Below are 21,787 nucleotides of genomic sequence, written 5' to 3' on the forward strand. Positions count from 1 at the left end.
ACTTCTACCTCCTCTTGATCAGTGATAGCATAACGAAAATAGGTTGGGAGAGAGGATAATAGCAGCAAAGAAAGGGGCAACGGCGATGGGCTGCCTGACTTGGAGAAGATGAGGGGGTGGTGTGGAGTGAAACAAATGGCAAGGTTATGTGGTCCAAAGTGAAAATCCTGGCTAAGACCCTGTCTAAGCTGCAACAAGGGTAATAATACATGACACAAACTGCAATTTACTCTAAAAAAATTCACTACTTAGAAGATCAGAATTTGTGCTCATTAATCAAGGGAATAGCCCATCCGAAAAGCTCAAAAGAAATGCAGATTTAACTGAGAAGGGACTATCTATAAAACTTTCGTGAGTTTTTCAGTGAAAAACATACAAATGTAGCTATAGTATAATTGTAGCATAGTTACATTATAACTGCTATAGTTGCATGTAACTCAATGCAAACGGTATGTCATTAATAAAAAAATGGTTATTGGGTGTGGTTGCTAAATGCAAAGTACTGGTTCCTGAGGTTGTGGTATCAATCTCTGTTACCTGCAAGCGCAAAGATTTTTATTTTTTTTCCCCTTCATCTGTATGCACGAACTCCAAGCAATCTGACGCTTCACAGACAGTAAGTTCTGGGTGAGAAAAACTTGCGCGAGAAATTTAACTAACTCTGGTTAAGAAATTTTACAGTACTTGAAAAAGTAATTTATATTTACCAAAATTTTATAATAAGGATTTCAGTACCTTAATTAAGGTAACTTCTCCCTACCTTCTCAATATCCTTGTCTACTTGAGTGACACAACAGTGGCGATGTGAAAAAGAAGATTTGAAATTCGTTTTTGTTCCTAACACACTGCGAACCTTTTTTTTTTAGGAAAGCCATTCGGCTGGAATTTGGCAAATGGGCACCAACATGCAACTGTTGGAATAAGTCTACTTGCCATCCCTCAACTTTACGTCGAGTTTGTTTGAAATCCCTAATTCTCAATACCGGAAATATTGACCGCTTAAGTATTCAAAACCATGCAACTTAGGTCCCATAGCAATATAAATCCTACTTTACCTTGTTTTTGCTGGCATAACAGATCTCCGGGCCTACTTGTCAGGCATGGTGCCCCTCATCCCAGCCCCGCATCGCCTCCACCACTGCGGCCTTGCACCACCACCGCCAGAACATCCCCTTCGCCCTGCACCACTGCTGCCGTTATCGCTTCCCGCACCTGACAAGCTCCCCTTTGCCCCCGCCCCTCCACATCATCCGACCAACTCTACCAGCCATTCCACCCGCAGCCATTCTACCACAAGGAGGTGAAGGCCGACAAAGGCGCGACCGGCGAGATCAAGGCGGGAGGCAGACGCCGAGGACGGCGCGGCTGGCGAGGTCAAGGCGGCGCACGGGGAGGTGGACGCCAAGGAAGGTGTGACCAACGAGGTCAAGGCGAGGTGCGGGGAGGCGGACGATGAGGACGGCGGCCAGCAGCATCAAAGATGAGGGCAAGGAAAGGGGTCGTTGGAACGTGCGGGTGTGGGGAAACTGAGGGTGAGGATGGCGCCACCACAAGGTCGAGGTGGATGATGGCAAGTCCACACTGCCGACCGCCGCTATCGTCGTCTCTCCCGCCACCCGTGCTACTCAGGAGAGAGGAGTCGAGGCTACCGCTCGAGCTCGGTGATACCAGGCTCCGCCCTTCCCCTCTCTAGCCAATGCCGCACCCAGGAGACTGGAGCCGTCGCGTTGCGTTGACTCCACACTCCGGCCAGCAACATGAATCTGCAGCAACAGATTCAATCGACGAGGACAGAGCAGCATGAGGCATCTGCAAGCGACGCGGGATGGCAGGAGCCCAGCCGTTTTCGTCAGCCGCCTCCCCTCCCTCTCTCGCCTCTACCTCCCTTGCAAGGAGGTCGGCGAGCTCGGAAGGGTGAGTCGGCCGTCTCCCCCCTCCCTCCTAGGCTCGCCAGCCTCTCCCCCACTCTCTCGTCGGTCGCCTCCCTCTCTTGGGAATAAAAGAGAAGGAACAAAAGGGACCTGACAAGCAAGCCCCACATTTTTTTTTTATTTTTGCTGACTAGGATGTCACGTCTGTGAAACTAAACATTCATACTGCTATGGGACTCAAATTACACGGTTTTGTATAGTTTAGGGGTGAAGATTTTTGGTATTAGAGTTAAGGGATATCAAACAAACTCTACGTAAAGATGAGGGATGGTAAGTGCACTTATTCCGCAACTGTTTGATCCATCTCGTCACTTCTCTCATTGCGAGTTGGACTGCTTCTTAACCTGTTTTGGATTGGCCGTGAATCGAGTTAGGCCGCGGGCCACAATACAAAGGGAAAGACTTGACATGGGCCGTTACAACATGAATCAGCTGAACAGCCCACGAACAGCTGCTCGGTTACAACATGGGCCTTCACGACGGAAGCAAACGGGCCGCGGCGGCCGCCTTCCACCCGGCCTCTTCCAAGAAGGCCATGAACCCCTCGCACTCCGCCACGATGGCCTTGTCCAGCCCGCTCCGCGTCACCGGCGCGAAGAACAGCCACGACCCCGTCCCCGTCACGAACGCCAGCGTCATCGCCGTCGCCACCGCCCGCCGCGGCGCCCTCCACCTCCACGCGCGACGACGAGCTTCTTCCAGCCACCACCGCTCCGCCACCACGCACGCGCCGTGGAGCGCGAAGAACGCGGTCACCTCGCCCGTGGTGCAGCCCGGGTCGAGGGTGATGTAGTAGAACAGCACCTCGTGCATGAGCCCCGACACGAGGAACGCCGCGGCCACGCCCGCCGCGGCGCCGTGGCGGGCGCGCACGGGGAGGTACACGCTCGGGCGGAGCACGGCGGGGACCATGAGGTTCCACCTCCGCCCCCAGAAGTCGGCGAGCGACGTGGCGAGGTAGGGCCGGTCGAACTGCGGCTCCAGCTCCGCGCCGAGCACCACGCGCGCGGCCGCCGCGGCGGACGCCAGGAAGAGCTCCAGCATCAGGTAGACGTGCGCGCCGTCGAACGCCACCACCGCGTACGCCGGCATCCCCTCCCGGTAGCACCTGGCCGAGACGAGCGCCGCGAAGACGGCCGCCTTGGCCGCGTAGGACAGCACGAACGCCGGAGCGAGACGCCGGGAGGAGGAGGAGGTGGAGGTGGTGGGTTTCCGCTTCTCGTCGTCCACGACCTTGATGGGCAGCGCGGCGCAGGCGGCGAAGCGGACGAGCGGGAGCGACGGGTGGAGCGGCCCGCGTCCCGCGGCGAGGAGGAGGAGCTTGAAGGCGCAGAGCCAGACGAGGGAGAAGGCGGAGATGGTGCGGAGGTGGATGGAGGCGAAGGCGAAGGGGAGGAACGGGAGGAGGGCGAGCACCGGGAGGAGCGCGGCGAGGCGCGGGACGCCCGGGGCCAGGCGCGCGGTGGCGAAGCGCGCGTACGCCATGGCCGCGGCCGCGGCGGCCGAGACCGCGGCGAGGGCGCGCAGCTCGGACGCCATGCCGATGCCGCCGCGGCGACCACGCGCGGTGGCTACCGGCGGGAGATCTGGATCGAGCACACAGCACAGGGATGATCTGATGTCAAATGGGCGATGGATTAAAACTATAGAATCTGTGATTAACAGGAGGATTAAAGAAAGGTAATTGCTATCTGCACTGCCAGTCTGACGCACTGTTCACTGTAGACATGTGGCCTCTTTTTTTAAAAAAAAAAAAACTTTAAATATGCAACATATTTTGACAAAATATGAACCGTATCAGAAGATTGTTCATGTCTACCATCCTTGGCTATCTTGTCGGCTACCCTGTTGTCTGTTGATAATCCATTTGACTTGCATCAAACTTTCAGGGTCTGACCGTCTGAGACTCCAATGTCATGGTTCAGCATCGAAGTTTCTTATTGTTAAAGATGGTACCTGCAAAGTCAAGAAATTTTGCGATCTCCATTGCCATCAGAGCCAGTAATTCTGCCTACAAAGAAGATTGAGCTATCAAGATAGTACTAGCTTTTATAAAGAGCGCATTATGAGAGTTTGGCATGTGGAAAAATATTGTGCTAAACCATTCACCCAAGCAGCATCCACATAACACCTATTCCCATTCCCCCTAGGAATATCTGGCAATGTCCTGCAAGGTAGATCCTCCTCCAGTGCACTATGATTTATTTACCTCCTCCTATGTATCTTGATTTACCTGTTGAGTTGAGCATTTGGCATACGTAGACATGTGGGCTCGAATATGTTCAACCACATAAATCATGTACCAGTGAGTACACTACTCTATTCATTTCAATATTATATAAGTTGACCTTTTTAACTAATCAACATTTTTTAGTTTGATTAAATTTATAGAAAAATATAACAATATTTTCAACATAAAACAAACATACTACAAAAATATATTACATGTTAATAAAACTGATTTGTTGTTGTAGATGTTAATTTTGTTTTATAAACTTAGTTAAATTTGAAAAAGTTAAAGTAAGAAAAATGTCAAGACTACTTATAATATGAAACGAGGGTAATATATTTGTAATGAACACCTGCAAATCATGCAATTATCTCAGCATAATTCGCCATAAGAGTTAAAAGACAACACTAAAGTGCTATACTGTTTTGCTGGCATTTTGTTCTTGCCAACGATTACTGCCTGTTTCTATACATTGTAGCATCTTGAGGACACCATCACAGCACACAAAATCACAAATTAGGCATCCCCGGAGCCCTTCACTCCTGTGACATGACATGGCTCTGCTACATTTTTCTTCCTTATCTCGGCTCGAGCTCAGTGATGGACACCTCGTTGGGCGACATGGGCGCCGACCTGCCGGACGACGGCAAGGTGCCGACGAACGACCCCGAGTACGACCCCGTGCCGCCGCCGTCGTCGCCGCCGCCCTTCCGGATGTAGAACGCCGGCCTGGACGGTGCCTTGAGCGACACCGTGCCGCTGCTCAGCATCACGTTCACCGCCGACATGGCCGGCCTGCTCGCCGGGTTCTCCTGCACGCAGAGCAGCCCGACGTGGATGCACCTCGCGATCTCGCCGCCCGCCGCGCGCTCGCCCATGGACCGGTCCACCATCTCCATGATGGTTCCCATGGTCCAGTGCTCCCATATCTGCATCGTCGTCAGAGATCACCATTTTTTTAACTGAATTGTCACTGCGAGAAATGTAATGTTGGTTTTGCTCAATTGAGCTAAGAAGTTGGTGGTGCTCACAATGCTTAGGAGATCGCCGGATTGCTCGCTGTAGTAGGAGCCGCTGTTCCTCCTCCCCGTGACGATCTCCAGGACCAGGACGCCGAAGCTGAACACGTCTGACTTAACGGAGTAGTGCCCACGCATCGCGTACTCTGGCGCCATGTATCCACTGCAGATAAATTAAGAACATGGTTAACTTTGACGATATCTGATGCACAATCTTTGATCTGTCTGTCATGGGTGTTGATGGATGACTGGATGTGCTTACTATGTCCCGACAACGCGATTTGTGACGTCCTGTGTTTGGTCGCCTCCGAAGAGCCTTGCCAAGCCGAAGTCTGAAATCTTGGGGTTGTAATCAGAGTCTAGAAGAACATTGCTTGCCTTAAGGTCCCGATGAACGATCTTCAGCTGGGAATCTTCATGGAGATACTGCATTCCTCGAGCGACTCCGTTTATTATTTTCAGCCTTCTTCCCCAGTCTAGCAGACTGCTTTTCTCAGCATCTGTCTCATGAAAATGAGAAGCATCAGGGGACATGAATTACTTGTGCAAATTAATGTTGACAAATTTTTAGAATGCACGGAGGGGAAATGCACCAAAAAGAATGGTATCCAAGCTTCTATTGGGCATGTATTCATAGACAAGCATCCTCTCATGCTCTTCTAGACAAACACCGACCAAACGGACAAGATTCTTGTGCTGGAGCTTGGCAACCAAAACCAGCTCATTTTTCAGCTCCCCCATTCCTTGCACAGAGCTTTGTGAGAGCCTCTTTACTGCTATCTCTTCACCATGTGGTAGGGATCCCTGCACAAATGAATATATATACCTGTTATCTGGCGCAGGTTCTACTTACTTTTGTTGCGATAAAGATGCTAGAAGCCTATCAATACCTTATAAACAACACCAAATCCTCCTTCACCAAGTTTGTTATTTTCGGAGAAGTTATCTGTTGCGATTCGGAGTGTTGATAGATCAAGAAAAAGTGACTCAATACTCTCAAAGTCCTCCGAACGAGATGCGGCTGGCATAGATCAATTATAAAGTGAACACAGAACAAATGAATCATTTAATTTGTTACCACATGATTTTAAGTGCTCAGACTTCAGGGGACTCACATCGGAGCGGTCCTGGTGGAGGTGTTTTTTCTGGTCTTCTCCTCCTCCAGAAACAAAAGCCAATTACAGTGACTGCCAGTATGGCAGCAACTATAGGCATTACAATTGCAAGAACTTTACCTGCTCCGTTTCTCCTTTTCCCTGTAGATTATACTCCGTATTACACATGGGAAAAAAGTAGTATGGTTGTGGTGAAAGATTCTCAAGACACGGTTAGCAGAAAGCAAACCAGGAGGAACTGATGATGAGTTCACACTTGAAAAGTAAGATAGCGATTGCAGATTCTTTGAAATTTTCCATGTGATAGAGATTGTGTGAAATATTTGCCTCCGAAAACTCAAATTTTGTGTAAAAACTGCCATTTGGTGTTGAACAGTAAGCAACTAGCAAGGATAGCCTTTCAGATAAGCTAACCCAGCATTCTGCAAGATCATTATTGCACGCCTATTTTTATTTTGGGTCTAAAATGGCATTCCAGATAGGTAATGAATCATGATATCACATTGGCAGTTTGGCACTGGCCTATCAATGTTATGCATTATGGCCTATCAATGTTATGCATTATGGTCATAACACTCACTGTTAGCTTTTCTTGACTAGTGCTCCACTCTAACTCCCATTGCTTGAGTGAAATGCATAAACTAACTAATGTTAATAACAATATCTAGTCGAAACTACAAACTACCAATTTGACAATCTAAAGTTGGTAACAGCTGTATGCCTGTGTTTATATCCCCATATATAAACATGACTACAAGTCATAGCTTCTAGATTGCCATTGCACATGTGGTGCTGCCTGCAGTTACTGAATCTAGAACAGTAAGCAGAAGACGAAAAGATAGACAACTGTTCCCAAACAAACAGAAAAATACATGACACAAGATTCTTCTCAGAAAAGATGGTGTAAATTTTCAGAGTAAGAAGAGAGTGCCTTTTTTTTTCCGTGCATTCACTTAACTACTAGCTGATCAAACAACTGAAAGTTAGGCGACTGACAGATAATTGAATCACATACAGAGAAACCACACGTATTACTAGTATCATATTGCACAATTTTGTCTTGTGGATTAGGTTGATTTCGATATTATATTCCCTAAATAAAAATGTCTCTAAGAAATTAGTCGGTGGAAAAAGTAGACTTAGTCAACTGTATGATAGGAGTACTAGTATACACTAGTACGGAATAGTAGTGAACTATACGCTAACTAGCATGACAGCAACAGGTCTGGATCGAATCATGGAAAATCTAGGCATTCATCTAGTTAATACCAAGAGAAATTCGGACGTTTCTTGCTTAAACTATGGATTAGTTGGCGTGATGAAAATTCTGAACTGTACTTAACCTAAAAGGGAAAATTGAAACCATGCCATTATAATTTTGCAAAATTAAAACCATGCCGTCCTGACCCACATGTCATTGACTCATGTGGATCCTACATGTCATTGAGATACCGATGGTATATCTCAAACTTTGCAAAATTATAATGGCATTAGTTAAGCTATCATACGTCCAGCATCACACTAGGTACAATAATTTTCAGGGAACAAAAGATGGAAGCAGAGTACTCCTAATTAATATGCATAGTAGTAAAGTCAGCTAAGCTCACCTCCTGTAGTGCCCGGCACAGCAGGTGGCTTCCCTGCCGGCGCCGGCGCCGGCGATGGCGACGGCGCGACGGCCTCGGCTTGCAGCTGCAGCATGGAAGGGACGTTGTAGAACGAGTACAGCTCGACCCGCATGTTGCAGCGCGCGCCGACGCTCCTGGCGCCCTGCGTGTTGGGCTCGAACGTCTGCCACCACCGCGCCACCATGGCGCCGAGGCACAGCCCGCACTGCGCCGGCGACAGGTCCGGCGAGCACTGCGCCATGGCGTAGATCTTGGGGAACTGGGCGTCGAACCCGACCATCACCCCCGTCGCGAACAGCCTGGACGACGCGTTGGTGTTGCCCGCCGCGTACCTGGCCGTGGCGTTGAGGAGGCCCGTCACCGCGCGGTCGTAGCGGCCGACGTCGCCGGAGACGGTCCCGGTGTTGTAGAGGTCGACGACGCCGGAGTTGTCGGCGGAGGAGAGGAAGTCGAGGTTGGAGAAGCGGAGGTAGCAGCTGTCGTAGACGATGGACACCTCCTTGCGGTAGGGGCACAGCTGCTGCGCGTCCTGGAAGATGGTGCCGACGCAGTCGGCGCAGGCCGAGGCGTTGATGTCGCCGCGGCAGAGCGCGAGCGCGTAGACGGCGTCCGGCACGGCGCCGACGGCGCCCGAGGCGAAGAGGCGGCCGCCGCCGGTGCCGGAGGAGACGTTCTTGTGGAGCGCCGCGGCGAGCTGCTTGAGGTTGGCTTGGTAGGTGCTGTTCGCCGTGTAGTTGCCGTTCTCCCCGCATATCTCCCACGGCTGGCCGGCGATCAGCGCCGGGAGCGCCGCGAGGAGAAGCAGCGCGGCATGGACACGGAGGAGGAGGACTGATCCGCGGCACATGGCGGAGCAGAGAGCTAGCTGCAGTGCAGAGGAAGAAGAGAAGAAGAAGAAGAAGGTGGTTTGCTCTTGCTCTCGAATCACTCTGCTCTCTCTGCCTCACTCTCCTCAGATTGTTTTACTGTTTGATTTCGTCGTGTGTTGACTTTGACCTGTGCGAGTCTCGGTGGGCCCACCTGAGCCTCCTGCCAAACATCGTCATTAAGAGCCTTTGTCCAATATAGCAAGAACTGAACAAATAACATCGTGGGAATAACAAATAAGGACGAGTCCAGCAAGGATGATGACAACAAAGAAAACAAATGCAGGTCTTGATGCCTTGATGGTGATGCAGCTCAGCCTTGTCCATCGCATACCAAACAACACAAACGCGCCCCTTCCACACCAGTTTTCCGCATGATGTTCCCCCGTTCTCATCCTCGGTACCATGCGCCTTCTTCCATACAATGATACAAATCCCGTGGCGACTCTTAAGTCTTAACAAACCTTTAGAGATAGCTTAAGCGAAGCTGATATATTGTACTCCAGTAGTCTGTAGAGCATAATACATCCTAAAAAATGATTTGTATACAATGATCAGTGCGCACTCATATTTACATGTACAGTACACGGGAGATGCAAACAAGATATCAAAGAAGCCAAACTGAAGCTTTCCAGAGCTACTAGTGCCAGGCAGCCAGTGCATTCAGACTGCACAGCACATGAGTGTTTTGTAGTGCGAACAAGTAATGGTATCCCCAGAATGGTCAGCCTATGACAGGGTTTTCCATGTATCATACATATCTCAATAAGAACACTTCTGTTTGGTGCAGCTAACTAGTAGCATGACTAGCACATAATTGAACGAGTCAAACTCAGTATACGTGGCACATCTTTCCTGATTCATCCATTAACAGAACTGAACACCTGCTACCAGCAGTGTTTTCCTTACCGTTTGGATGGGGGCTACCATAACCCCGCAGTAAGGCGGTTACTGAAAACCCTGTGAAATTCATCGTCAAACATTTGAATTCAAAAATTCGGTGATTTCGCGGTTTGGTCACGGTTACCGCATGGTTTGGCGCTGTAACCACGATATTTGCATGGTAGCCGTGATTTGTGTAGCAGAACAGAACAATGCTACAAAAAATTGAAAAACACTTAAATGTGTATAGAAATTAGAGATAATTAGAAAAATATATATGATATTTTCAAACCTACCTTTTGGATGTAAAATACAAAAATTCGGCATGATATTTTCTATATTTTGAACTTCAAAGCAATTCAACAATTCATAGCATAACAATTCAACAATCACACATTTCAAAGCATAATGATGTCCACATGTAGCTCAAACAATAGAGTTCACAATATAATGTCCATGGCTATAGATACGGTAGTTCATTACGACAAGAAACACAAATATAGAAGTTCTAGTTCGAAACGAAGGATATGACATACTGACATAGTACATAGCTAGGTGTTCCACCGATTGTATACCATGATGTACTTCTATGTGGACATGAGCTGTGTGAGTGTAGCAACCTCACGTTGTATTTCTACTAACTTTGACCTGTCCATGATGCTGTTGATTGCCACTGACCGTACAATTGAGGATACCACTGGGGCTCTTGCCACTCATACACCCATGTAGGAGGAGGATAATCAGAAGCTTAGGGATGGTTTTATACGCACATTGGATATCCATTTTCAATGCTAGTGTTAACAACGGAATTTTGCATCAGACTCGGAGAAGAAGGAGCAAGATCGAGTCGGTTTTGAAGTCGGGTAGCGTATCGGCTGGGTATCATATCGGCTAGAAACAAAGTTGAGTTTGGTCAAGCCGATAACGCAAGTGGCTGATTGTGCCGATATGCTATGAGTTGGGCTTGGCATGAGCCTGGGTTGGAATAACTGTCATCGCCAATTAGAGATAGAGCTCGATTATGACAATTGTATCGATTAATTAGGATATTTGAGTAGGTTTGATAGAGATTGGTAATAGACCGCCGTATGGTCTTGTTTTATTTTATCTTTGGGAAAGTTTAAGTCGTGTCCATAATGGACCCAATTTTGTCCTCGGGGTATAAATATGAACCCCATACCACTTTAATACGGGAGACAATCCAATACAACTTCGGCGCATCACCACCCTTTTTGTTCTTTTCAGTGAGTTATCTCGACAAGAGGTAACCCGTCTCGATGGCTTGTGCTATCGGGGCTATTATGTCATTTTAGATGTTTGTCCTTTTATCGTAACTATCTGCTATCATATGTCTTAATTAATCTAGCTTTCGTATCTCAATTTAGTCATATCTCGCTTTAGGGTTCCTGCCAGTATCGACTAAATTGCATTGGATTAACTAAGGCATCTACAATCTTAAAAAGTGGTTAATTCCTTGATTGTTTAGACTTTAGATTTCTCTACTTACTTTGAGATACATCATCCCTAGTCTTGTTTAGAACCCTAAAAACTAACCTAGAATTAATCATAATTAGAGATAGTATCGGAGTTTCAGCCGATCTTATCTAATATACATGCTGCTTGTACTAGTTTTATGTATATTTGCCATTTATATAGATAGATCATCCTATATAACCATATCAAGTTAGATCAGTATCGGTTGGGTTATCTAAATTATTAACTGATCATGATTTGATATGTTTATATAGATTGATTTGTTTATATAAGTTTGTACTAGAGTATTAGCTGGTATATTATCTTTATCTATCTATCTTGTTCTAAATATTGTTTCATCGACTATTCATATAGTATCGTCCGACTCATACTTGACAAACTCATTTGATGATACTACAGCCGATGAGGCATATTTAAGGTTTATGCTTAATTCATACATCAATCCATAGCCGATCTGGTCCAACTATATCAGCTAGGATCACTAACGATATGTCATCGGCCTATCAGCCGATCAGCTATCGGCAACTTTGCTTGTTGTTTCCTTGCTGGTTGCAGAATCAAACCAGCTGGCACGCCCTTAGCACACTCGAGGCAAGCTTTGCACCTGCACTGGAGTTAAGCAGATCTCCCAAGCCACTGTGTTTCTCGTCAACAGCTAGAGATATTGGATAAGCTATAGCTATGTTATGGTGTGTAAAACTGTTGTTGCTGTTGTCACCCTCTCGAGTAACGTTAGTTCGTTGAGAACTTGGAACACCATGATCCTTGTCCTTAGTAGCGTAAGTGAAGTTAGCCTCATCTGCAAATTAAATAGTACGAACAAGATTAATCGGTCGTGAATTGCAAGGTGAAGGTTAAAATAATAAGTAAAGAATTAAATCAGGGTGTGGTCACCTGACATTGTTGTGTGACCACTAGAAGGCGCATCAGTGGCGCCTTGGCCTCCTTGACCACCATTGTCTCCGTCATTTGTATCAATTCTTAAGCTACTATCATTGGACTATTGGTAGTCTGGGCTCCCTTGAGTCTCTTCGTTGCTATCAATGCTCCTCGGCCGTGTTGATGAACCTTTGGCCTTCACTTTTTTAGATGGAGGTGGTTTTGGCCGCTATTGAGTCTTTCTTTTTCCAATATGACTGTCACATATTCATATCAGCCTACTCAGCAATAATAGACGCCCTTGTGGTCTTGCGAAGGTCAGTCAAGTCCACTAGGTTGGCTACAGGTGGACTAGGTATGGGGGATTCACTCTCAGTTGAGTCTTCATCTAGTTCAGGGCAAGAATTGGACCAAACATTGTCCATTCGGTCTCTAATTTAATTGTTAGTGTCGTAGAATGATAGGTCCGCTGGACTTTGAAAGGGATCATCATCGTCCTTCCTAACTTGGCATTTGTTTGTTGATTTCGACTGCGAAGGTTATATTTGACATAGACAAGCTTGTTGAGCTTGCTGTGTGTAACTTTGTAACGAATCTTTGTCTGTACGAATGCAAATATGCTACAATTCCGATCATATTAACTTGAAGAGTTATACTGACCAACCAAACGCAACACAAATTTCTTCAAATTCGGCGTGTCTGATGTAAACATAGACCACCATTGTGCTGCAAATGCCGACTAACATGTCATTTTATAATTCTAGATACGTCGAAAGCATTAGGACTTTTGATATTGCATTATCAAAAGCATACATCAAACAAAACGGAGGTCTTTCTTGCAAGCGTTAGATCTTTCTTGCAAGCGTCCTCCCAAATTCGTCACTCTTACGCCGATACATCTCAACCTCCAACAAAACGGCAGCGGCCATGTCCATGTTCATCATCCACTCGAAGGCCTGACGGAGGTCTTGGAAGACGGTCACACTGTATGCGCAGTGCGTCCAAGGGTTCAATGCCGTAGCTACAAAACATCTACAAATTTTCTTTGCACTCTCAATCACCATATCATGGTTTGGCATTTTTTTTCAACATCCTTAAGCATCAAATTAATTGTGTGAGCCATGCAAGGTTGCCACACAATAGTTGGGTACTCTTGCTGCAGTAGTATGCAAGCCTTCTTGTAAATTGACCCATTGTCAATGATAAACTACACGACATGTTGAGGATGTACTTCGTTTACCACATTCCTTATCTCCTACATTAGTAAATCACAAAATAAAAATAAGTCCATCACCCGAAACTTGATAACATATGACGTAAATTTCTTGCATCAAAATTGTCACCTTCTATATGAAGTTAGCATCCTAGCTTTGGCCCGTCGCATCAATGGACTTGTGAAGAAACATTATTCCATTGCAATATATCAAAAAGTTGATGATAGTCATACCCGTCAGTCGAGTCCAGGAATCACACATTAGATTAACACCATACTCATCAAAATCACGCTTAAACCTCTCGAATTGCTTTTTACGTCCTTTTCTGTAGTATCAAGGTACTTGCCATCTATCTCCCAACCAGTCGGAGAAGGTATGTTTTTACCTAGAATTAACATATCAAATAATTAGTCTCTAATCTGTTAGGAAAATATGAAGCCGTATTAAATGCATGCGTATCCCACTTCTGTCTCTCGAATGGCACTGACAAGGTATGGATTATCGGTATTTCTTACAGGGATGCCAGAGGTAAAGAAGAACCTTACCCAGGACTAACCAGTCACCTCTCTGTCATGATTTCCCTTCCTTGTGAAGAATCATGTGTCAATGCATAGTAAGGATGTGTGGGATCACGGGAAGAACATACCAACAGGATTTCGTTGTAAGTATTGTCATCAGAAAAGGAGCGGTGGTGGGGCAACTTGACTTAAAATTCACTTTTCTAATGAGCCCTTCCCTTTGCTAGCCAAGTGAATTTTAAGTCAAGTTGCCCCACCACCGCTCCTTTTCTGATGACAATACTTACAACGAAAGCATGGTGGTATGTTCTCCCCATGCTCCCACACATCCCTACTATGCATTGACATAGGATTCTTCACAAAGAAGGGAAACCAAGGTAGGGAGGTGATTGGTGAGTCCAAGATAAGTTTCTTTTTTTATCTCCGGTATCCTTGCAAGAAATGCCGATAATCCAAACTTCGTCAGCACCGTATGAGAGACACAGAAGTGGGGTACATATGCATTTAATATGGATTTACATTTTTCTAACAGATTAGAGACTAATTATTTGGTATGTTAATTATAGGTGAAAAGTGAAAACATAACTTCTCCAACTGGTAGGGAGATAGATGGCAAGTACCTTGATGCTACAGAGAAGGTACGTAAAGAAGCAATTCAAGAGGTTTAAGCGTGATTTTGCTGAGTATGGTGTTACTCTAATGTGTGATTCCTCAACTCGACCAACGGGTATGGTTGTCATCAACTTTTTGATATATTGCAATGGAATAATGTTTTTTCACAAGTCCATTGATGCAACGGGCCAAAGCCAGAATGCTAACTTCATATAGAAGGTGACGACATTGATGCAGTAAATTTACCCCATATGTTATCAAGTTTAGGGTAATGGACTTATGTTTATTTTGTAATTTTCTAATGCAAGAGATAAGGAAGGTGGTACGTGAAGTAGGCCCTCAACATGTCGTGCAAATTATCACTGACAATAGGTCAAACTATAAAAAGGTTTGCAGGCTACTGCGGCAAGAGTACCCAACTATTGTGTGGCAACCTTGTGTAGCTCACACAATTAACTTGATTCTTAAGGAGGTTGGAAAAATGCCAGATCATGACATGGTGATTCAGAGTGCTAGGAAAATTTGCAGATGGTTATACAATCATTCGAAGCTTCATGCTATGGTGACAACAACTATAGGTGGTGAATTGGTTAAGTGGAATGCTACACGGTTCGGCACAAACTACATGTTCCTTCAGAGTTTCCTTAGGAAGCGAGATCAGTTCATGAAGTGCATGGCTTCCTCTAGCTTCATGCAAAGCGAATTCAGTGGCACAGCGGAAGGTAGATATGCACACACCTACCTATCTAGCAAGGGGTGGTGGGAAAACATAGAGGCAATAACGACCCAAGCAATGTACTCCCTCCGCTTTGCTGACGAGGACAAGAACCCCAATTTGAGTGAGGTTCTTCTGAGATATCAATTGATTAAAATGGAGTATGTCAGTCTATTCGCGAGTGAAAGGGACTAGTACGCAGCTTACATGGATATTGTTGACAGAAGTTTGCACGACCTGACCAATGATACACTCATCAATGTTAGCAAGTAGCTAGCACTTATGTTCTTAACATAATCTTGTATTCATAGTAAATAACCCTTTACCTAACTTGTGCCATGTTTTGTAGCTGCAGCACTAAACCCTCGGATGCACTACGCGTACATTGCAAGTGCGACCGTCTTCCAAGACCTCCGTCAGGCCTTCGAGCGGATGACGAACATTGAAATGGTTGCTGCCACTTTGCTGGAGGTTGAGATGTATCGATGTAAGAGTAGCGAATTTGGGAGGCCGCTTGCAAGAAAGATGGTGATGGATGGGAAAAGTTGGCTTGGTATGTTTCAGATAATGCAACTATCAAAAGTCCGAATGCTTTCGACGTATTCAAAATTAAAATGACATGTTACTCGGCATTTGCAGCACAATGGCGGTCTATGTTTACATCGGGCATGCCGAATTTGAAGAAACTTGTGTTGCGTTTGATTGATCAGTGTTGCTCTTCAAGTGGATGTGAATGGAATTGGAGCACACTTGCATCCATACATACAATGATCCGTAACAAACTTACACACAACAAGCTCAACAAACTTGTCTATGTCAACTACAACCTTCGCCTTCAAATTCAGCAAACAAATACCCAAGTTAGGAAGGACGATGACGATCCCCTTCAAAGGCCAGCGGACCTATCATTCTACGACACTAACAATCAGATTAGCTACACGGTCAAGGAGTGTTGATAGCGATGAAGAGACTCAAGGGAGCCCAGACTATCAAGAGTCCGATGAAAGTAGCTCAAGAACTGATACAGATAACGGAGACGACGATGGTCAAGAAGGCCAAGGTGCCACTAATGTGACTTCTAGGGGTCACACAACAGTGTTAGATGACCACAACCTAATTCAATTCTTTACTTATTATTTCAACCTTCACCTTGCAATTCACGACCGATTAATCTTCTTCCTACTATTTGATTTGCAAGTGAGACTGACTTCACTCACGATGCTCGGGACCAAGATCATGGTGCTCCAAGCTCTCAATGAACTACCGTTACTCTGAGAGGCCAACAACAACAGCAGCTTGACACACCATAGCATAGCTATAGCTCATTCAGTGCCTTTAGCATTGAAATGTTGATATCCAATGTACGTGTACAACCGTCCTCAAGCTTCTGATTATCCTCCTACATGGGTGTATGAGTGGCAAGAGCCCAAGTGGTATGCTCAATTGTACGGTCAGTGGCAATCAACAGCATCATGGACAGGTCAAAGTTAGTAGGAATACAAGGCGAGGTTGCTACACTCACACAACTTGTTGCTCATGTCCACAGAGAAGTACAACATGGCATACAATCAGTGGAACACCTAGCTATGCACTATGTTAGTATGTCCTTATTTATATCCTTCGTTTCAAACTATTTTTATATTCGTGTTGCTTGTCATAATGAACTATCATATATGTAGTCATGGACATTATATTGTGAACTCTATTGTTTGAGCTACATGTGGACATCATTATGCTTTGAAATGGTTGTTGAATTGTTGTTGTTTAATTATCATGCTATGAATCGTTGAATTGCTTCAAAGTCCATAATATAGAAAAGGTCAGGCCGATTTTTTGCATTTTTCATCGAAAAGTTAGGTTTTAAAGTATCATATATAATCTTATAATTATCTCTAATTTCTACACATCTTAGTGTTTTTTCAATTTTTTTAGCATTATTATGTTCTACTATACAAATCACGGTTATCACGCAAATATTGCGGTTACCGCGCCAAACCGTGACCAAACCGTGAAACCGCCGAATTTTTGAATTCAAATGTTTTACGACGTATTTCACATGGTTTTTGGCGGTTACCGCTGTAACTGCCTTACCACGGGGATGCGATAACCCCTCTCCAAAAGGTAAGGGAAACTCTGCCCCCTCACCTCATGCCGACAGAGAGAACGAGAGGAGAGCCCTAGCCACACGGGAGATATTTTCTCCACTATTGGGCCTTAATGGGTCGGATAAACATTGCAACTTCAGGCCCATTACTTTATTTCTTTTTTTCCCATTTTCTAAACTACTTTCGGTTTTGCCCTCAAATGTGTTATCTTACTCTTTTTCAAAAAAAATTCTTCACCATCCGCCACTAAAAAGCAAGAACTACATCCATGATTCTTTTGGATTTTTTTCAGTTTTGTTGGAAATTTTGAATTTGGTCAAAATTCCCCAAACCCTACCGCCGGTAACCATTACTGTACACCCGTGGTAAGACCGGTTACCATGGTAACCGCGCGGTTAAAGGCGGTAAGGGAAACCCTGGCTACCAGTAACAAATATAGAAGTTACAACCCTAGATGGACAAACTTTGCAAAACCCACTGAACTATGAAAAAGTAGATAGTCAGTGCAGTACATACCAGAAATTAGTCAACGTAAAATATAGATATCGTAAGCATGGTTCAGTTACTGTAACAAAAGTAGCCAGTCACAAATAAGTGTCTCAGTGAAAAACTCAAAGATAATGAACTAGAACCTAAATTGGGAATAACCTAACTAACATTCATAGCAATCACAGGTGTGCATCAGATACTGAAAGAAGTTTAACAGAATCCCAATTTCAGGATATATATATATACCTTGCTAAGACCGATAAAACATTGGCGCTATTCCAACCCTGCATATCTGAACCTCAACAGCAGGTTCCGATTTTCCTATAAAATAACATGGTCAGCAGACAACCGAGTCAACTTCAGAAAAAAATTCAAGAATGGAGCAAAAGAACAGGCATGGATAATTACTGAACAGATGGGCCACATTGACTCACTAGTTGAGAGAAGTGGTAGAAGAAAAAATAATTTCTAACCAGAAGGAAAAGGCTTAAACTTCTTTATGCAACAGAGGATAAATCATCTAAGAAAATCATTCCAATAACACTAAATGCTTTGTGGTAGTTTAGGTACTGAAACCTACCAAATAGATTATCATAAATCCCAACTTATGGACCCTAAAAACACAGCTGGCCAGCTTAGGCTTGTTTGCCCAAACAGCGCAGGATCCACCTTTTCCCATGGGCAGATTAGGTAGGTGTGGATGATGATTCAGATGAGCATAGCTTCTCATTCTTGCTTGCCTAGTATTGGGGGGTTGTTATAGTGAATTATCTCTGGCATTTGTTGGTTTTTTTCAATGTTGTGGTTGGTTTTCTCATCAATTTGGTCATTGTTAAGGAAGTTTCTGAATTTAATTGTACATGTGGCTAATATTACTTCTTAAATGTGGCTAGGGATTCTTTGTTTTTCCTTTGCAGGGTTATATCCTCCATGGGGTTGAACGTGGCATGTCTCCCTTATGGGGTAATTTTCACAGTGCGCCAAATGTACACAGAATTAATGTAGCAAACCAGTCAAATAGACAAACATATATCAGGCATACCACCAAATTTCCCATTCTCTCTTTCTTTTGCAGGGAACCATTGTTTTCCATGAAGAAGAAAAGCTAGAGGGGTTTGAAACCTAGCAGGAGTTAGTTTGCCATAACTTAATCATCGCCACCTCAAAGATGCATAATGCGTTTATGGTGATACCCTGCATGTAACATTTCCCCTGGCACCAACATTGGCAGCTCCCTAAGTTGATATTTCCCTATCTGTTGACCTCAAGACTCAAGCCAAACTGCAGCACGCAACTGCATTGTGGGAAAATTGTGTTCAGATGAGATTCTCATGTCTCTTTCGTCATCTTCTTGTTACTATTGCTGTTTTTGTTGCCATTGTTAGGTGATAAGCAGTGACGCACGTAAAATAAAAGCACAGTGCTTCAACTTTAATTAGCATGCTGAAAGAACATTTTGTTCCAGCAGATGATATTTTCTTCCCTCACATGTGAATCTAAAACACAATCTATATGCATCAAAATACAATCCATAATATAATATTTACAGCCCCCTAAGACTTAGTATATAATAATGATTTTAAGAATATGTGCCTCACCAAAATGGCCAAATGATTTCAAGAGTAATCTAATAGATAATACCCATCAGCCAATTGCCAATACTAATATAAGGATCCAAGCTATCTACCATGAATTCTAAGAACCCAGCACCAGTTATTGTTTGAATGGCAACATTCCAATGTTACCTGCCAGTTTAGGCAACTATACTATATAGTCACAATCAAACCGAATCAACCATCTTCCTTACCATCTTTGAACAAAGCTAACCAACAAGTATACAAAATTTCCTAAACCGACCAAAATACAAGAAACGTTGTTGCCTTGACTGTAATTATTTCTCTATTCAACAATGCATAATTCTCCCACCAAGCAGTTTTGAGCAATAAGCTAGTTCAAATTTACTGCAACTGTAATCCAATAATTATGTGCGCAACATTAATAAACAAAAAAAGTTCAGAATCAATAGATAACCTGCTTAAGCACAAGGAGATTGCTCTTCTCCACCTCCCTGGCAAGCTTCTCCAGCCTCCTGAGCATTCCTGCATACATGCCATCCATCTCCGCCGCCTGCCCCGCCACGGAGCCCAGGATCCCCTGCAGCTTCCCTAGCCCGAACCCATCCACCACCCCATCCACCGCATTCTGCTCCCCAATGGTGTGCGCGTCGCCTGCTGCCGCCGACGACGACGAGGAGTGCTGTGCAAGCGGCAGCCACGGCATCGGAGAGTCGGGAGCGAAGGAGTGGTACTGGTCCCGGAAGACGGGGCCGACATTGACGACATGGAGCGAGGTCGGGACGAGGCGGGAGCCGATGAGGAGGAAGGCGCGGTGGTCGTAGGAGTGGGTAGAGAGGTTGGGGGAGGAAGGGGAGACGAGGAGGAAGAGGAGGGGGTGGGCGAGCGCGAGGGATTTGGAGAGGGAGTGGGCGAGGGAGAGCTCGCGCATGGAGGGGCGGAGGGCGGTGCGGCGGCGGGAGGAGAAGAAGCCGATCGAGGCGGGGCCGGCGGCGGCGGCGGAGGCGGAGGGGTGGAAGCGACCGAGGGGATCGGAGAGGGAGGAGGGGCGGGAGAGGGAGGAATGGCCGGAGATGGAGAGGGAGATGGCGGGGGCGGACTGGGCCGGCGCGTGGTCGTCGTAGTCGGAGAGGGAAGGGGGCGGAGCCGGGGTGGTTGAGGCGCGCCCGGAGAGGAGGCCGTCGCAGTCGCCGTCGGCCATACCGCAGCGCTGGAGGAGCGCCGCGAGAGCCGCGCCGGAGATGGAGATCTTGGTCGCCGCCGGAGCGGCGTCGTCGCCGACGGCCATCGGCGGTGGCTTTGAGAATCGAGAGGAGTTTGTTCCTTCTTCGGTCTTACACTTCCCTGTGCGGCTCTGCCCAGTGCCCCCTGCTTGTCTGGCAGCAACGAGGCGTAAACCAGATGAAACCCGCTCATTGCTACGGGAATTTAGTATAATAACAACAAAAATAATAACGTGTAAGATAGCTAGATAATATCAGATTAAGTAAATTAATATGGTTTGTGATAATTTAAATTTAAATAGTATGTAGAATAGTGATTCAAACGTAAAAAGTAAGGTAGTATGACTTTATAGAAGAAGAAAAGTAGGAAAATAGTTTGAACCGTAGATTAATCATCTAAAGGCTAAGGCCCTCTTTGTTTAGGCTTAGACTTATTGGCTTAGACTTTTAAGTTAGCTTATTGGCTTATATGATTTATAAGCCGATGGATTTAATGTCTTAAATTTAATGGTGGAGTCATGCATCTACCTCATATAAGCCAAAAAAGCTTCTCTAACCTAGCTTTTGGCTTAATAGTGTCAGAATGTCTTATGGCTTCAGAAAAGCCAAACAAAAAAGCCGCTTATTTGTTTAGGCTTGGACTTTTCGGCTTATAAGTTTGGCTTATAAGTCTAAACAAAGAGGGCCTAAAAACAATTGATGTGATATGACTTAATTAGAGGGAAAAGGGAGAAAAATAATTTGTACCATAAATTAATCGTTTAAGCACTAACTAAATGAGTATGAACCATATACTTATATAGGATATACATTGAAACATTATGTGAATTATGTTGGATGATAATTTAACATGTTTGTATTTGAAAATCTCTTAAATTATAAAAACTATAAAAATATAGCATGTTTGCATGATGTTTAAATGTGATGATTGTTAGTGGATGATGATATGGCATATTATTAATTAGTGAATGATGATGTGGCATCTTGTTAGTGGATGATGATGTGGCATCTTTGCATGTTAAGTTTAAGAAGTTAGTGGGGGATAACTTAGTAAGATAGGATTCAGCCCATAGCTGCACATTAATTCGACCCATCACCCATCAGTGAGCAAGTATTCAGCCCAAAATCAAGCATAATTCGGTCCATATATAATCTATATTTCTAGATACTTCTAAAGCTGGCTGGAGACCCAGCCAGCTGATTGGACCACGTGTCCTTCCTCATCTTGCAGATAAATTCCGACAGCTAACGGAGAAGTCGCAGGTTCCTCAACCAATCTAATCTCTTCTAGAA

The 21,787-nt window shown here is 45.1% G+C and overlaps 3 protein-coding genes across 7 annotated transcripts; all 3 read right to left on the reverse strand.

Annotated features, from left to right (window-relative positions):
- Nucleotides 1-2,264: 2,264 nt before the first annotated feature.
- LOC107278600 (probable long-chain-alcohol O-fatty-acyltransferase 5) lies at nt 2,265-3,543 on the reverse strand. Its single transcript, XM_026026731.2, has one exon. The coding sequence runs from the start codon at nt 3,468-3,470 to the stop codon at nt 2,406-2,408; it is 1,065 nt and encodes a 354-aa protein (XP_025882516.1). The 5' UTR covers nt 3,471-3,543; the 3' UTR covers nt 2,265-2,405.
- A 909-nt stretch (nt 3,544-4,452) lies between these two features.
- LOC4343493 (cysteine-rich receptor-like protein kinase 10) lies at nt 4,453-8,854 on the reverse strand. Its single transcript, XM_015791861.3, has 7 exons — nt 7,903-8,854; nt 6,296-6,436; nt 6,071-6,201; nt 5,774-5,984; nt 5,443-5,680; nt 5,193-5,343; nt 4,453-5,090 (listed from the first exon to the last, which is right to left on the reverse strand). Exons 1-7 carry the CDS (start codon nt 8,768-8,770, stop codon nt 4,740-4,742), a joined length of 2,091 nt encoding a protein of 696 aa, XP_015647347.1. The 5' UTR covers nt 8,771-8,854; the 3' UTR covers nt 4,453-4,739.
- Nucleotides 8,855-8,988: 134 nt separating this feature from the next.
- LOC4343494 (uncharacterized) lies at nt 8,989-20,634 on the reverse strand. 5 transcript variants are annotated; one of them, XR_001547733.3, is made up of 4 exons: nt 19,729-20,634; nt 17,944-18,018; nt 13,388-13,643; nt 12,813-13,299 (listed from the first exon to the last, which is right to left on the reverse strand). XR_001547733.3 is itself a non-coding variant. In XM_015791863.3 (3 exons), the coding sequence occupies exons 1-2, from the start codon at nt 20,557-20,559 to the stop codon at nt 17,971-17,973; spliced, it is 879 nt and encodes a 292-aa protein (XP_015647349.1). In that variant the 5' UTR covers nt 20,560-20,634; the 3' UTR covers nt 8,989-9,318; nt 17,944-17,970. The 5 variants fall into 5 exon arrangements, 4 of the variants coding, with proteins under 4 accessions (XP_015647349.1, XP_066168409.1, XP_015647350.1 ...); XM_015791863.3 differs by lacking the exons at nt 12,813-13,299; nt 13,388-13,643 and adding an exon at nt 8,989-9,318; XM_066312312.1 differs by lacking the exons at nt 12,813-13,299; nt 13,388-13,643 and adding an exon at nt 9,575-9,886.
- Nucleotides 20,635-21,787: the final 1,153 nt, after the last annotated feature.

The sequence above is a fragment of the Oryza sativa genome, chromosome 7 (genome assembly GCF_034140825.1).
Source record: "Oryza sativa Japonica Group chromosome 7, ASM3414082v1".
Lineage (NCBI taxonomy): Eukaryota > Viridiplantae > Streptophyta > Magnoliopsida > Poales > Poaceae > Oryza > Oryza sativa.

Coding starts and splice junctions, on each gene's coding strand:
- LOC4343494 (XM_015791863.3), bottom strand. CDS start 20,559: ATGGCCGTCGGCGACGACGCCGCTCCGGCGGCGACCAAGATCTCCATC. Junction 18,019..19,728: donor ATCTCCTTGTGCTTAAGCAG/GTTATCTATTGA, acceptor GTTATTTTATAG/GAAAATCGGAACCTGCTGTT.
- LOC4343493 (XM_015791861.3), bottom strand. CDS start 8,770: ATGTGCCGCGGATCAGTCCTCCTCCTCCGTGTCCATGCCGCGCTGCTT. Junction 5,681..5,773: donor CTTGGATACCATTCTTTTTG/GTGCATTTCCCC, acceptor TTCATGAGACAG/ATGCTGAGAAAAGCAGTCTG. Junction 5,091..5,192: donor CCGGCGATCTCCTAAGCATT/GTGAGCACCACC, acceptor ACGACGATGCAG/ATATGGGAGCACTGGACCAT.
- LOC107278600 (XM_026026731.2), bottom strand. CDS start 3,470: ATGGCGTCCGAGCTGCGCGCCCTCGCCGCGGTCTCGGCCGCCGCGGCC.